This window comes from Vombatus ursinus, unplaced genomic scaffold (assembly GCF_900497805.2).
Source record: "Vombatus ursinus unplaced genomic scaffold, bare-nosed wombat genome assembly UNPS02014768.1, whole genome shotgun sequence".
In the NCBI taxonomy this organism is placed as follows: domain Eukaryota; kingdom Metazoa; phylum Chordata; class Mammalia; order Diprotodontia; family Vombatidae; genus Vombatus; species Vombatus ursinus.
This window is the reverse complement of record NW_020954546.1, coordinates 13547674-13563797: the sequence shown is the minus strand read 5'-3', so window position 1 is coordinate 13563797 and position 16124 is coordinate 13547674. Positions and strand designations below refer to the sequence as shown.

General features: G+C 43.8%; 1 protein-coding gene across 1 annotated transcript in view; it reads right to left on the bottom strand.

Moving 5' to 3' along the window:
- Positions 1-6138: 6138 nt before the first annotated feature.
- The window catches only part of EIF4H (eukaryotic translation initiation factor 4H), a 31592-nt gene continuing 21606 nt past the window's right edge, over positions 6139-16124 (bottom strand). Inside the window, exons 3-7 of the mRNA XM_027862539.1 lie at positions 12797-12861; positions 12612-12708; positions 11311-11370; positions 8450-8593; positions 6139-8174 (exon numbers count right to left, since the gene is read on the bottom strand). Coding sequence (XP_027718340.1) covers positions 8035-8174; positions 8450-8593; positions 11311-11370; positions 12612-12708; positions 12797-12861 — 506 coding nt within the window. The 3' untranslated portion in view covers positions 6139-8034. The remainder of the gene's footprint in view (positions 8175-8449; positions 8594-11310; positions 11371-12611; positions 12709-12796; positions 12862-16124) is intronic.

The following is a 16124-nucleotide window of genomic DNA, read 5'->3' as shown; positions in this document are numbered from 1 at the left end:
TGGGCTTGAAAGGGGCTGGGCCCCTTCCCACTGCTGCCACCTGGTGGTACAAAATGATAACACTAGAAAGCAATCAGATATACTGTATACTGTTGTTGATTGCTTTGAGAGACCCTGTTTCCCAAGGAACTTAGCAGGTGAAGGTGTCAGGGACTCTTTGTTCACATCCTGCTCTGCTTGATTATGTGGTCAGTTGTTTTTAAGTCATTAAGACCAGGCAGAAGACTGGAGCCTCCATTTTGGAACTTTGGACTCTGTAGTCAGAGAACAGGAAATCTATTCTATTCTATCCTTCACCACAAGCATTTATATTTAAATAGATTTTTATGGCTATCTTTTGTTTTTACATCACCCAGATCTATCCCTATATCTTCCCCCTTCCTGTTCCTGAGAGAGCTGGGTTTTTTTTTTTTTTCTTAAGAGGAAGAGAAGAAAAATCAGCAAAATCAATTAATGTAACACAAAATATGGTTAATTTCTGTATCAGTACTCTCCCAGGCCTCACTCACTTTAGCAGACTGAACCCCCAAAGTGCAGCTACTATGACTCTGCAGAGTTCTAGGGATAGCCCTGAGGGATTAGGGGTAGTATTTCTGGTACTATAGCTTGTGAGTGCCCCACCGGTGTGCTGTCAATTACTTATTCAGAATTAGCTTTTATAAAGGCGTATTTACTAACATGGGATACGGTGAAAACAGTTGGTACACAACATCCCCCTTCAGATCTGTGACACACTTCACCACAAGTATACACAGAGAAAGTGGACTTGAGCTCAGAGCACTTTTGGTCAAGAGGGTAAAGAAAGTCTTTTTGATGGAGTGAGTCCTCAATATATTTCCCTTTGGGATGGTATGGCTTTTCTGCTGGGTTCTTTGTAGAATCCTCCAAGATGTCTTTCCTCAATATGTCTAGTTTTTCACTGGCTTTGGATGCAGATACTGCCCAATGTCAGCTATACTAGGACATCAATTCTTCTGACCCTCTAGTCAAGTGGGGGTGGTGAGTGTCTAAGGCTGGATTTGAACTCAGGAAGATGAGTCTTTCTGACTCCAGGCTGGGCACTCTATTCACTGCCCCGCCTTAATCCATGATCCTATTATCTATAAAAAAAAAAAATTCAAAGCCAGTTTACTACTGTAACAGCCAACTCCATTCTAACTTTGATACATTCTGATGTGGATCTTGTGATTTTAAAATGAAGGCAAACCATGCCCTGTGGCCCCGTGACTGCTTTTACACATTCTTTTTATCATACTTAGTGAGAGATTAGAGGGTTGGACTAAATTATCTCTAGACTCTCACCCTGAATTATGCTATTTAAAGATGGCACGAAGACAGGAAGAAGCTCCATTTATCTCAAGTAGAGAGCTCTTCCATCTGGTACATGATGGTGAATCCTTAAGGGAAGAGGAAAAGTCCCAGATGCTTACTGATAGTTAGGAAAGGTCCTCAGGTCCTCACTCAGAGCCTGTGACTACTTGCCTCAGAAGGCCTGATTTCAAGACTCAGAGCCTTGCTTAGTTTGTAAAATGAAGATCCCATTGTACTATCCTTCCTCTTAGGCAAGATGGGAGATTCCAACGAGATGGGAGTGGAAGCCATTTGCAAAATGCAAATGCTGTCTCAAGGGAAGTCATTGCTGCCATCTGGTTTCTTGGGACCATCACTACCTCTGGAATCAGAATCAGAAGACATGGGCTTGAAGCCCACCTCAGATCCTACTTGAGTAATGCTCGCCAAGATACACATTACCTCCCTGGGTCTCAGTTTTCACATCTGCAAAATTAGACTAAATGATTTCTAAGATTCCTTCCAGCTCTGCAATTATGATCTCGATGAAGAGGCTGAGGATTGCTTAACAGATTGTTAAAGGATTAGAAGCTTATAGGTAGGAGACAGAAAAACTACAAAAACCTGACAAAAGACTTCAAGGCACATAAAGTCAGTCAGTCAATAAGCCTTTATTAAATGCCTACTGTGAGTCAGGCACCATGCTAAGGGTTGGGGGATACAAAGAAAGGCAGAAACACCTGTGCCCACAAGGAGGCTCATATCCTAACTAGGGGTGGGGCATATAAATATGTACATAGTAAGACTTATACTGAGGGAAAGCACTAGCCAAGGGACAAACAGTCACAGGCTTTGAAAGCAACAAGAGAGACCATTGTGGTCATAGCTATGCAGACCCCAATCATGTCACAGAACCCTGAGACACCAGTGAAAGTTACTGCCATGTTCTATATCTCTTAATGGGCAGTGAAGTATGAGAATTGTTTTAGAACAAGAACGAGATGAAAACCATCAAAATAAAAGTCTTGGTGCTTAAGAGCTAAGCTTTATCTGAAGAAAAAAACAAAGAAACAAGAAGTATATGGACCTTCTGCCTTCAGCCACATAAATAAATGGGCTGGTAATTGTTATTTCTTCCTTTTAAATGTCTTACCTTGAAGAAAGGCAGTATAGGAACCAATTCTCTCTATTCCCCAAATTAAATACCCAAGAGCCCTCTACTGTTGGGATACTATGCTTTATTGTTTTTAATACAGTGATATAAATTATACAGGTTGGTTACAGAAGAGAAACTAGCAGTAGGTTATAGAATGAGGTACGTAACTACTTATTTTGGTTCAATTAATTTCCAATGTCCACACAAAAGCTAGGAATACACATAAAAGCCTGCCAACCTCACATAGTGAGAAACAAAGGATTCCCACTCCTATGCCAGACAGAAACTTCACAACTGGTCTTCGGTTTGGGCTTAAGTCAAATGTCTTCCGACAACCACGCTAGAGTCTTAGGGATTCTAAGGGGGTGGAACGCGGCAGCAAGAGACTGGATTTGCAATAAGACTACTCGGGGTTGGGTCTTAGCTCTGCTACCCGTGACCTTGGGAAAAAAAATCAATTACTCTCGGCCGTTTCCCTTCAGTAAAAGATGAGGTTGGACTCAGTTGGCTATCTAAGCTTCTAGGGCCCATCTGCTTCTGAATCTATGATCCCATTCAATTGGCCAATGCCATTCAGAAAAGAAAAAAGCTCAAAGATCCTCTGAAGGTGTCACTGGTAGCTTCTTCCCATCTACCCACCAGTCCTTTGCATCATTTGGAGAAGTTATTTCTATGCATCAAAGTAAATGTACAGAGGGAGGAATTCTCTAAAGTCTGGCTCGATGGCTGTGGGAATGTGTGAATATACCCAACAACATACATAACACTTCTGAGTCCTGAGGATCAAGCTCATCTGTTTCTGTTATGGCCCTAACTATGAATCTAAGGAATGCATATGTAATTTCTGGTCCCAGGGTAACTTTCCCAACAGTCCTTTGTCAAATAGGGAGTTGGAGGTAAGGGAGGTGAGACAGGGCGTAGTCCTGGGTTCAAGTGTTCCTCTGATATAAAAGGGCAGTGTGACCTTGGTGGTGGTTGGAGTGGATGGGGGGGGTACTTTAACCTCAGTGCCCCTAGGCAACTCTCTTAAAAGACTCCAGAGCAGATGCCAGACTCCACTGGTATAAAGTTTCCTCCCTGGAGAGATTCTCATAACAATGCAATCACAGGTCCAGATTTCCCCACTACCACCACCAAAAAAAAGAAAAAAAAGTATCAAATTTCAAAGGGAAGTGTCAATGCCAAATTGCAGAGGGCTTTTAAAGAAGTTAGAAACTGTACAAGGTACAAAATTCAGCCCTGTCATGCTACAAATTTAGCAGCTATCAAAGTGAAGGAAAAAAACAAAACAACTAAACTAAGAAAAAATCCTTCTCCTTTCTAGCCAAGGGAGTCTGGGGTTCTCCAGTTTCTCTTCGTTGCTATTGCTTCTCTCAAGATCTTGTTAATCGGCCTTGAGGTTTAATTAGTCCCAAGGAAGAAATTGCCAAAGGACTTTCTGTACCTTTTCCACCCCTGGGAGGCCCAAGTGTTAACAAGTTGGAAGTGCCTGACTGGTCTTTTAAAAGGATCCACACGGAGCACCTGGAATTCTTCTTGTCAAGGTTTCAGATTTCTTCCTTCCTTGCCATGCATATGTATCAAACACTTCCTCCCCCCCCCTCCTCCCATCTGTGCTCCCCCCAGTTCAGACCTTTTAGAAGACAACACTCACTTTTAGGGCTCGGAAAGAGCTTCTAAGAACTTCCTACTAGGAACTGGAATTCAAGTCTGTCATTGCTCCAGAATAATACGGCCAAAAGGCAAATGCCCAAAGAGTACTAGGGTAGCCTCTGCGGGGGATTTCAGTCAGGCAGACAAGGCCAGTGTCAAGTTCCTAAGATTTATTCAAAGAACTTCAACCATTAACGAGTGATGCTTCACCTTCAGCTCCAGATTGGCAGATCAGAATGAAAGAGCAACTATTTATAATTTAATCCACTGCTGTTATTGGAAATGTTGGGGGGAGAGGGGCACATGCATGAAACAGCCTAAGAATTTTCATCTTCACCCCAAGATTTTGGTTGTTGTGCCATGAAAATCCTTGTCACTTTCCAATGTAAAAATCTGAGTAGAAATGAATATCCTTTAGTTTATAAGCAAGGGGTTTCACAAGCCAGAATTACCTGCAGGCTTCTTTTACTAAAATATTGTATATGCATTCCTTATACTCAGGGACTGAGAAACAGAAGTCAGAGGGAAGGAATTTCCCTCTAGCTGGGGAAGAGCTTCAGACTCATTCCCAGCCCTTAGGAATCCTGGAAGACTGGACTACATGAGGGTCTCAACCTATGTGACTTCTGGACCAAGTGTTCCTCCCCAGCTCTCAAGTTCCACAGTTGACACGTAATTCTGCATTCACCACAATTCCTTGGCTTTTTCTAAAACTTTCTCCCATTTATTACAGTAACCACACAAAATGGTTTTAGGGTATCAGACCCTGGTTCCTAAATAGCTGGCATTTCATCTTTCGACAGAGGCTACTTGTTTTCCGGTACTAAACTAGAGAACAGCATTCTGATTCCTGGGACCAAACCTTTCCATCCATTCTAGGGGGGCAAAAGGCTGCTTCAAGCTGCATGTACCACTGTGACCATAGGCAGTTCCCGTCCTCTCTCTGGGCCTCATTTTCCATCCCTATCAAACAAGGGGGAGCTAAGATCAGATGACCCCTGAGATTGCTTTCCAGCTCAGTCTAGGATCTTGTTAGAAAACAGAACTTATGCCAAGGAAAGCAGCTCTCTAGATCAGGTATGTTCATTATGAGCCTTGAACTTGGTTATCTTATAACTAAAGGGAATTGGAAGTTTTTGCCTTAAGAATGACCAATCAGGTTGAAAGGGTCCTTCTTCCCCTTATTTAAAAAAACAAAACAGAACACTTTTCACTAGGGTATAGTCATTCAAAGGGGATAGAAAGCTTTTCACCTTCCCAGGAAAGTACAGTCAAGGAATCGGCAGTGGTAAAAACGGTGGTGGGGAATCTGACAACCGGTGGGACAAATCCCTCCAGGAAGTGCACCAAGTGAAATCTTGTGCTAGGTCCCTTCCTGCTGTGAGCCCGAGGCCTATCAACTTTTAATGTCCTTCTAAGCATCTTTGCAGGAGGAGGACCACCCGAGTTCTACAAGGCCTCCCAGCTAGAAGGCAGTTTCTGAAGGCTTCCTGTACTTGACATTTGAACAAGGCTGAACGTTCTCTATAATTCTGCTAGATTTATATATATATATATATATATATGTATGTGTGGGACCTTCCAGGAGGCTGATCTATTTGTGACCAGTTGCAAACAATCAGATCAATCCCCAAGTTTGACTTTGATTCCCTCCCCCCACCCCCGAAGCCAGATTTGAAATTTCTTTCTAGCACGAAAATTTCTCAGATAAAAAATTATTGCTACCCCCCCATCTTCCAGCCCAAAGCTACTGCCAGATTACATCTGAGGGTTCTGTTTCTGTCTGATAGAAACAACTTCTTTTCCAACTTCAGAAAAAAGGGACAGAGAGGGTGGACAAAAAGCTGAAATAAGATGTTTGCTCTGATTTAGTTGCTAGCTTTTTAATTCATGTCTGATTAAGTTTTCTGCCATTTTCCAACGTCAAAGTAAAAATCACAACAAATGTTATGAAAACTAGTTAACAGAAGTTGGAGCAATAATCCATGGTTTGCAGCTGAAACACTGAGGGAGACTTATAAATAAAGACCGCATTAAAATATTACTTAAGGTTTTCTTTTATTTAAAAGATCATTCACAAAATACCATATCCATAAATTTACTTTCTGTCATGAAGCAGAATGGCTGAAGTGTTTGGAATTCCATTCTCACATTTAAAATGCGACTGGATTAACCAGAAGTTGGGGCCTTCGTTGCTGCTGTTCTTAATCTTTTCCACATTGAAGATGTAAGTAGGTCATCGGAAAGCATCCGTTTTGATTACAACCACATAATGCATGTCTTTCTTAGATTACGTGTTGGTGTTACACAAATGGTTTCTTATCTTAGGAGCAGAGTATGACAGGTGGAAGGAAGGAGGGAGGAAAGGAAGGAAGCAGGAAAGAGGAGGAAGGGTCCTGTAAATTGCTGTAACTTGGAAACAAGGACAGGAGGAAGCGGAGCCAGGAATCAGGAGGCAACAACAATGTGCCGTGGGAGTGGACTGAGCTAAGAGGCCAGGCTTCCCAAGAAACCCTGACTCTGCTGGCTTCCTTCTAGCTCCTGGGATGCCCAACCTAAGCTTTGCCTTTTATTCTCCCGAATATTTTGCCAGTGGACAGCAAGCTCTCCCCCGATGAACCTTCAGGTTCTAAGAGGTACAGGTCTTCAACTTCAGTGCTACCCACGAGATGTTTCAAGGTCCTTGACGAATCTCAGTGAGACATGACATCGCCAGATCCTAGGGTCAGCTCTCCTGACCCATTTTAAAAAATGATGATGGGGAGTACAGCATCTCACTATTGACTATTTACACTTGGGGACAAAGAAATACTGGGGCTAGATGCCAAACACGTGGCCAAGGGTAGTAAGTTTTACACTCCTTCCGACACAACACAAAATCAACTTTATCTGTATAAACCTGCATTTAAAAGTTACTTACCAAACATGTAAAACTTTAAAAAAAAAAAAGTGTAATTTTTTTTTAAAAAGCAAAGACTCAATGAGCATTTTTTTAATGTTCAAATAGGCATAGATCCGCACCGCTGTGCAAGCCCCCAAAGCACCTCCGTTGAGATAAAACCAGATTGCAGTTTGCAGTCGTTCAATAAACAACCCTTTAATCTGCCTAACAAAAGGAGTTTCCTAGTAAGGATTGAGGTGCGGGCAGATCTACAACTGACAGACCTGTGGGAGTGAAGCCAATTAATTCTCTAGGGTAATAGTCCCCATTCTCCACATTTTATATAGACATATACTTTTAAATTTGATCCTATTCTGCTCTCATTACATCTGTTTATGGGAAGGAATTGAGGAGTGAGAGGGAAAGAAAACTACCTGTGAACTGGCTGGAAGGACTACACCTTTTGTTTGTGTTTGATCCCTCGCCTTGGAGAGGGCACCCAATTCTACACGTAGGTCGACAGATGGTCCAACCTGTTGGGGAGTTTTTTCCTATTTGCTTCTTTGGAGCCACAGCAACCCAGAACCAAACATGCAGGTCAGAAGAGAAGTGAGGAAAATCCAAAGGAAACAATATTGGAGTTTTAACAAAGTCTAACCAGTGTTTCTAAAGTAAAACAGAGAAAGCTAAGGAGGGAAATGGAGCAGCACCTCATCCCGGGAACTCCCACCCTTGCTGATAATGACAGCTTTCATTCATCTGCAAGAAACCACGTGCTGCGAAAACAAAGAGGAAAACAGGGAGGGAAAGGGCCAAGGCGGTGGGAAAAAAACAGCACAAAACAGGCACTAGATACAGCAAAGCCAAGAACGTACTAAAAACCACTTGTTAACAGCTGACATGCATTCACAAGCTCTGTGTTTTCAGTTTCAAGAAAGGAGGAGGACAAATGTCAGGTGGCAGGAATGGTAACTGCAGGGTTGACGTCCAGAGTAATGAACTCTGCTGCTGTCTTGCTCAATCATTCTCCCCCCATTCCCTCCCAACCTCGAGCTCATTCTTGCTCTTTGTGAACCACTTCCTCTCGGGGCCTGGCTCCACCGAAGATAGCCGAGTTGGGATTGGCTACTTGATTGAGGGGGGTAGCAACTGTTCGAGGTTTAAGCTGAAGTCGGGGCCTCTGTGCTCTTTCCTCTGGAAAAATAAATACAACAGCATTTATAAAGCATGACTCCCCTGCCAGGAAATGACGACCACAATGACAGCCTGGTGCCAGATCACTTCACTGACAGCAGAACTACAGATCTCGAGATGGCTCCATGGGAGCAACCAATAGGCAGGTGCTTCTCCCATTAAAGGGCAAACTCAAATCTGACTAGGGAGTGACAATTCTTTTAAGAGCTGTGGGTCTTAGGAAGAGCTAGTGCTTGCACGTAGCAAGGTCTGCCATCTGCACACCAGCATTATACCTTCTGTTGGTTCTCTGAAATCCATTGAAGAGCCCCGAAGAGGTGGTCCATCTCTAAAGCGACTCCCCATTGGGGGACCGCCTGTTCGCCGGTCACCTGGGCGACTGCCTCCACCCCTGCCTCCCAAGAAGTCATCCTTGAAGCCTGGAGAAGGGAGAAGTGAAACATCAAACAGCTGCTCAGATCCAGCACATCCTAAGTGCATCTTTATAGTCAAGCTTCTGTGTTACTAAAGTGCATCCGGGGATTTGAGGGCCTGTGAATGGCCTAGAGAAATCCCAGGGAAGGAAACAAAATTACCTCTGCCTATGCAGGTCAGCACACTCCTGGTGACCATGGTTATCTTAAAGAGCCGCCTAGAGCAGTGGGGTCAAACTCAAACACTAACAGATCCCTACGGGCTGCATGTTGACTTAGAAAAGCACAAATGAACAGTACCCACGTTGTATTGTATTTTTACTTATTTCGTTAAACATTTCTCAATTGCATTTTAATCAGCAGCCCAAGGGCCTAGGGCCCAGAAGAAGTTAAGCCACTTGCCCCGGATCCCAAAGCCACCAAGGATGTGTGAGAAGTGGGCTCTCTATCCACCAGGCCAGAGCACCCATGTAGAGCAAAAACAGTCTAATATTAGATCTCTAGGGAACTTTATCTAAGTGATATCTCCAAAAGCTAGAACTCTGGATTTCTCTACTTACGCTGCTGCCGTAAAATAACCAATTTGAAGCTTCTTCCAATCAGTGACTACTCCACCTACCATCACCCATCTGTGAGCAAAGGGAAAGTGCCAGAGGTGCCCTGAAAGAGACCTTGTCTACCCTCCCTGAGCTTACGGCAGTGAGAACAGGGCTAGGAGAGGCCCCAAGCAGGGCTTATGTTGTTTCAACATGGATAAACCTCAAAGGAAAGGGAATCTAGAAAACTGACTGGGAAAAAGTTAACAGCAAAATTAAAAGCTTCACCACAAACCCTCAAGTGACATTCCCTCTATACACAGCAAAACCTTGTAAACCGTTCTCTAGCTGAAGAGTATTTATTGCATAAGCTTATGGATCAGGTAAACCCTTCCCTTTGATCAGAAATGTGTGGAAAAACCATGAAAACCACTGCCACAAAGCATTGTTTCTAGGTTTCTCATTTGTTTTTTAAAAACAGCTGCTTGGCAGATCAAGTCCACCACCCCTTATGCTTTGCCCACAAACAGCCTTCCGTTAGGAAAGTCACAGAACTAATTTTGAGATGTTCCATTACACCCTTTGCTTCATTTCAGAAAAGACTTATTGTCGGGACAGTTTTGAGGATGTTTGAGTGGAAGTCAAATTTCTTCTATAGGTCAGACATTAAGTGCTTCCTATATGAAAGATGTGTCATGAGACCTAAAATGCTCCTGGAACACATCACAAAACCAACACCGACATACAGAAGGACCAAACATCATTAAAAACATTAATTTTCTAGGTAGCCTGAAATTGGCATGTCTTTAATCTTCAGCAAAAATAATTTAGGAAACATGGTATTAAGGTAATGTGGCTAATTTTCTTAAATGTCACCAGCACACCACTAAAGGAGTCCACTTCAGGAGTTAAACACTGAAGAGCCAGTCCTGCCAGTTAGGAGAGTGGCCACTGGAATGAGAACACAAGCCTCTTCCCCTGAAGATCTTTTGGACTAAGAACAGATCCAGTGCTGATGGACAGCTCCATGAAGCCAGGTAGAGCCTCCTTCACAAGCAAAGATTTTGAAAACCACAGGCCAGGAAGCTTCCCTTCTCTTTCTGGTATGATTTTATAATGTATTATTTTAAAGGGTCTCTAAGTGAACACCTGTCTAGAAAGGGAAGCAGTGATCATAAAAACGTGCAGATTCATCAAGAATAGCTCATCATGTTATTTTTTTGAATAGTCTGTTGCACAACGTCCAGGGATAGGAAGGAGATAGGCCTGTTAACCTTTGTGGCCAAATGTGGGCCACTGTGCTCATCCTGGGCACACCACACTCTAGGAAAGACTCCCACAAGGTGGAACGTTTCCAGAATGGTGATGACTGAAGAATTTGCTCTATGACCTGGGGCTGTCAGTCCTAGAAAAGGCGGGGGGGCATGACAGAAGGCTGTTATATGGACAGGATGGGGGCGACAGTTGCAGGAGAGACTTCCGGTTCAATAGAGGAGACTGTCTGGGGCAAGAGGGCCCCCTTACAGTGTTAGGGGGTGGCTTGGGTGGTGTCTTAAGTGGTTTTCCACTTAAATTCTTTGAAGTCTCTTTGAGCTCCAGAACCCTAACAAGATAACGTAAGTCTTACCTTGGAAGACTCTGGGCTACATATATATTCGATAAGTGGAAATGCTGAAATTTTATGAGGTAGTAAAGTAACCTCAAAACCATCAGCTATGAAAACTCAGGCTAACAGGAAAAAGGCATTTCTGCTGCAGCTGCCACTGAAGAGGCAGCCCCTCTGAACTATTCCTGAGCAGCTGCATTTGAAGAAAAGCTCTGGCACACGGTTATTATATCACTCTGCATTTTTGTGAATAAGCTCATTTCTGATTGGCTGGGATTATGGGGGGGAGGGGGAAGGGTTTAATCCCTGAAATTATTCAGTCTTTTACTAAGTGGAGATGGCTGGATTTATTTAAAAACAAAACAATTTGGCTAACTGCCTCCTCAGCACTAGAACGGAGCCAGAGTCAGGTGCTTGCTCCAGATGGGCTTTGAGAAAGACCTCAGTGGTGGCAGCACGTGACATCATTCTCCCCACCCTCACATCAAGGAACCAATGACAGGGGCCAATCACTGATTGACGTAGGAGCAAAGGACAGAAATAAAGGCACCAGGGTAAGTGTAAGAATTTAAATCTAATACCAGAATTGAAGTCATCCCGGGAATCCCATCCGCCTCTAGATTCTCGAGAACCACCCATTCCTGAGGAGAGAGAAAGAAAAAATGTATGAGAAGAGCTAACTAAACAAATTTGTCCTAAATGAGTATTGACTGGAAAACTTTAAAATTGGGAAGAACCCAGCCAATAAAGAAAAGCACTGAAACTGAGCACTGGCTGATCACTGCAAGGACCAAGCCTGGCCATTTACTTCCTACTTCCAGGACGTGAGTGAATGCTCTTCCTTCCCTTCTTTAAAGACTTGGGGGTGATGGGGTGAGAGCCCTGCATCGACACCACCAGACTCAGGAGCTGTGGTCATTAGTTTTGCTGAACTGTCTTATTCTACCTTTGATTTTCTGACACAAGCGGCTGCCCACATCTGGAAACAAAGAAGGGAAGAAGGAGCTGCCCCAGGCTTGGCTAGCCTGGTCCTCAGGCCGTGCCCAAACTCTAAGCCTTTCTTGATTGGTAGGACTGCCAGGGTAAACCTGCTTGCAGGCAGGTTCTGTGGGACAGCCTCCATCCCTGGAGACTGATCAGGGAAGGGCCGAGATCTTTGGCATCTCTCACCTGCTGCACTACCTTTGGGATGAGCTGACCTCTCCCCGTGCTCCAGAATAACTTCATCAACCTGCACAGTCCCATCAGACTCACCCCCACTCTCTGCCCCAATTGGAGGACAGGGCCATGAATGCCAAACTTCTATTTAAGGAAAGACCCCAGCTCAGTTGTCTCCTCATTTCTCACCTGCTGCACTACGTGGGGACTTCTCTCCCCAGTACTGTCTTCCTTCAAAAACTGTGCGCTCTTTGAGGGAGGGGACTTTTGTCTTTGTATTTGTATCCCCATTGGTTAACACACTGCCTGGCACAGCTGTTGCTGTTTAGTCGTTCTCAGGAATGTTCAACTCTCCATGATTCCTTGGGGTTTTCTTGGCAGAGATACTGGAGTGCTTTGCCAATTCCTTTTCCAGCTCATTTGACAGACGAGGACACTGAGGCAAACAGGCTGAAGTGACTTGCCCAGGGTCATCCAGCTAGTATTTGAGGCCTTCAGGTCTTCCTGACTCCAGGCCATCACTCTATTCTCTGCGCCATCTAGCTGCCCTACATCTGGTACACAGCAAGCACTTAATGTTTACTGACTGAGCAAAAAAGGCTTTAATCCCTCCTGTATATTACAGGAGCTCAATAAGCATTGAAACGCCTTAATAGCAGACTACAAACATTCTGACTCAGTGCGATACGACTTAAGCTTTTACAATTAGTTTCTAAAGAATCACCTCTGTCATCTGGTCCACCTTTCCTGAATCCAAAGCCCCCTTTATCTTGTTTTCTACCTTCGGCAATGTCCACTCGAAGTGATCGATCACCCAACAGCTGGTTACGAAGAAAAATAGTATAAGTAACCACAAGAAAAAGTACTAGAAAACTAAGTTGGCAGAAATTAATCTGAACATATACTTACCGCGCCATCATAGGTCAAAGCTTCCTTAAGGGAATCCACCTCATCGAATTCTACATAGCAAAATCCTGTAAGAGAAATCCCCAGTTCATACTAGTATTTGTAGATTAACTGTAGGAGAGGTAACCTTTCCTCTTTTCAACCTAGGAGGACTTAAAGCCCCATGTGAGCAGACTGCTTTCCTCCCCTTGTAATATCCACTTCAAATCATTAAAGTACTACATTTTCACACGGCTAATATGGAAATGTTTTGTATGACTTGTATAACAGCTACCACTCTGCTTGCTTTCTCAATGGCTGGGAGAGAGGCAAGAGAGAAAGAATTCGAAACTCAGAACATATTTTTACAAGGTTTAATTTTTTAAAAAAGATTAAAAATGCAAAAAAAGTATTACACCGTCACATGTTGACAGCTCTAGGCACTATTATGTCTAGACTTAATTATTTGGGACATAATATTCCAACTTTAAGAGGAAGACCAGAAAGAGTGGCTTATTTTAGGTTGAGATTGTGTTTGCCAGTAGAAATTGAAGTCTTGATGGCAAAAGAGAATAAAAACTGATAGAGCCTCAGAATATTGAGCCAGAAAAATACTAAAGAGTTTATCAAGAAGAACCCCTCACACCTGGATGAGAAAGATCAATTCATCACTTTCCAACCCTCTATTTGATTGTGATATGAGTAGTACCCTAAGGTAGGCACTAGGAGAATTGAAAAGATCCAAAGACTAGCACAGAAGAAGCCTGGAAGAGGAATCTGACTCCACAAACCTGGAGTCATGGGATCCAATTGTCTCTAGAGTCTGGGCAAACAGAGCAAGAACATTCCTCCCCCGTGACCAGCCCAGCCCCCATGTCAAGGTACCTTCCATGAGCCTGGCTGACTTACTCTGTCTCTAATCATTCTAAGCTCTAATGGATTATTCTTTTTCATACTTTGATCACTTCTAGAGTTAAAATTTTGAGAAAATATTACCTCAAAAACGAACACCAAGTGACAGTTATTTTTGTCATTGCAGAGAATTAGAAACAATCTACATGCCCAATGGTAGGAAAATGGCTGAATTGTGGCTTAAGGCCTACTCTACTGGGTTCAAATCCTGCCTCTGACACTGGTGTGGCCACTGGAAATCACTCAAGCTAAGCCTCAGATTTCTTTAGAAACAAACAAAGCCTCCAACCTGGTTAGTGTCCGTCTCCCAGGGCTGCCGGGAGACTCAAATGAGACAGTGCTTTGCAAACCTTAAAATGCACTGTCAGTGGCAGCTGCTATTGAGCTGATGCTTTTCTACTTTCCGTCTCCACAGCTCTATAGACAGCTGTGAGTTTGTGATCCAAAAAATAAATAAGTTAACAATCTGTCACCTGTGATCATTCATTTCTTGGCCACCTTGGAGGAAGAACATTAATAAACTGGAGAGCGACCAGACTGGGTGAAGAGATCATATTCTACAAAGCTCACAGGAAGGTTCAGACAGGTCTCTTCAGAGATATGAGGGGCTGTGGGCTACAAGAGAGAAGACTTGGTCACTGAGGGAAAAATGAGGAGCTGCAGGTGGAAGCTGAAGAGAGACACATAAGAGACCGACACAAAGAAAAACTTCTCGACAGTGAGAGTTATCCCTGCCCTTAGCAGAGTCTTCCAGCCAAGGCTGGTTAACCAATTGCTGGCGGTTCTGCTCAGGGCTGGGCTAAACTCTGCTGGCTTGTCCCCCATTCACGAGGCACTGGAGGAGGAATCCAGATGGGGCAGCACCACCCAAGTGAGGCCCAGTTCAGGTCTGAAGTTACCAACTTAGAAAAGGAAAGAGATCTGGCCCTCAAAGAGCTTCCACTCTCCGCTCTCCTAGGGATGGGTAGGGTGAGCACGTGCACAGACGAAGTAAACAAGGGATCTACACCTCGAAGCACAAACTAAGAGCAGGGAGGAGGGGGGCCCTTCAGGTCAGTCCAGAAACCGCTCTGAGCATGGTGAGGGCGTAGGGGCAGCTAATGGCACAAAAGCAATCATGTTCTGTTGGGCTGGAATGTTGAGTACCTGAAATAAATCTGCCAGGACAGGCACAAGTCAGATTATGAAAGGCTTTAAATACCAGAGGAATATTTTATCCTACAGACAATAGGCAGGCACTTAAGCCTCCTGAGCAAGGGAGTGATACGGTGTTTTAGGAATACTGATGTAGCAGCTGGGGGAGGATGTTCTGGTGGTGTTAAAATGACCTGTGAGGAGGGAGAAGCAATGAAAAGGAGGAGAGGTAAGGACAGCAGACTCAATGTGTTCCTTCAAAAAAAAAAAAAAAAAAAAAAAAAGAACACGAGGCAAACCTGAAGCCTGGATGTCGGCCTCAGGAACAAGCCGCTGCACGAGGCTGAAAGGAGCACCTGCTTCCAAAAGCCATCTAGACATCTGCCCCAGAAAGCTGGATATCAATGGGGAGAACCTCAGAGTCAGATTTTAGCTCAACGTAAACAGGCACAGCTCCCTGACAATCTGGACCACCCAAATGGGATGGCTACCTCGTTAGGTACCAGTGTCCCCTCACAGGGTGGGGCACGGTATTTAAAGAGGATTACTGCTTTGGGTAAGGGCTGACCCTTGGGTCCCCATGATACTAACAAGATGCTTTTTTATCTATGTAGATGTGTGTAAACTATGCAAACTATTCTGAATATAACTCTAAAATGACTATAAATACTGATATACATATAATGATATATGACAATGATCCATCATACATATACTGATAACAACGAGCATCTACACAAGTCAAGAAGCATTTATTGAAGGTCCTGCTCTCCATAAAGTCTTATGCTTAACAGGAGAACTAGCCAGGCACACAGCAGACAGAGCAAGAGAAGCTGTAAGATAAGATAAGGGTAGAGACGCTATCGAGTGAGGGTCAGAGGTCCAGGAAAGGCTTCCTGGGGAAGATGGCATCTGAAGGAACCCAAGAAATCGAAGATGAAAAGGTGAGGAGGGAGAGCATGCCAGACCTGAGGGCCTCAAGAGGGTGGATTTAGGGTCATTTGTGAGAAGGTGCTTTGTAATTAAATAGAGGAATGTCAATGCAAAAAATGCCTTAATTTTTCAGCCTTCATCCCTCCAGGTGTTCAGCAAGATCTTCTGTCTACCCATTCACTCCCTAAGCATCTTTTTGGACTTTTTTTTTTTGCTCTTCACACTGATTTATCTATTACTGGATTCCATGATGTCTACAGACTAGAATTCAGACCTGCTGCTGCTCCCCACACCTGCAGGGTTGCCAGCTATAAAGGTCTCTGAGCAGAAACTGATTTGGGTTTGGAAAACGCTCTTAGGATAACCTGCTAAA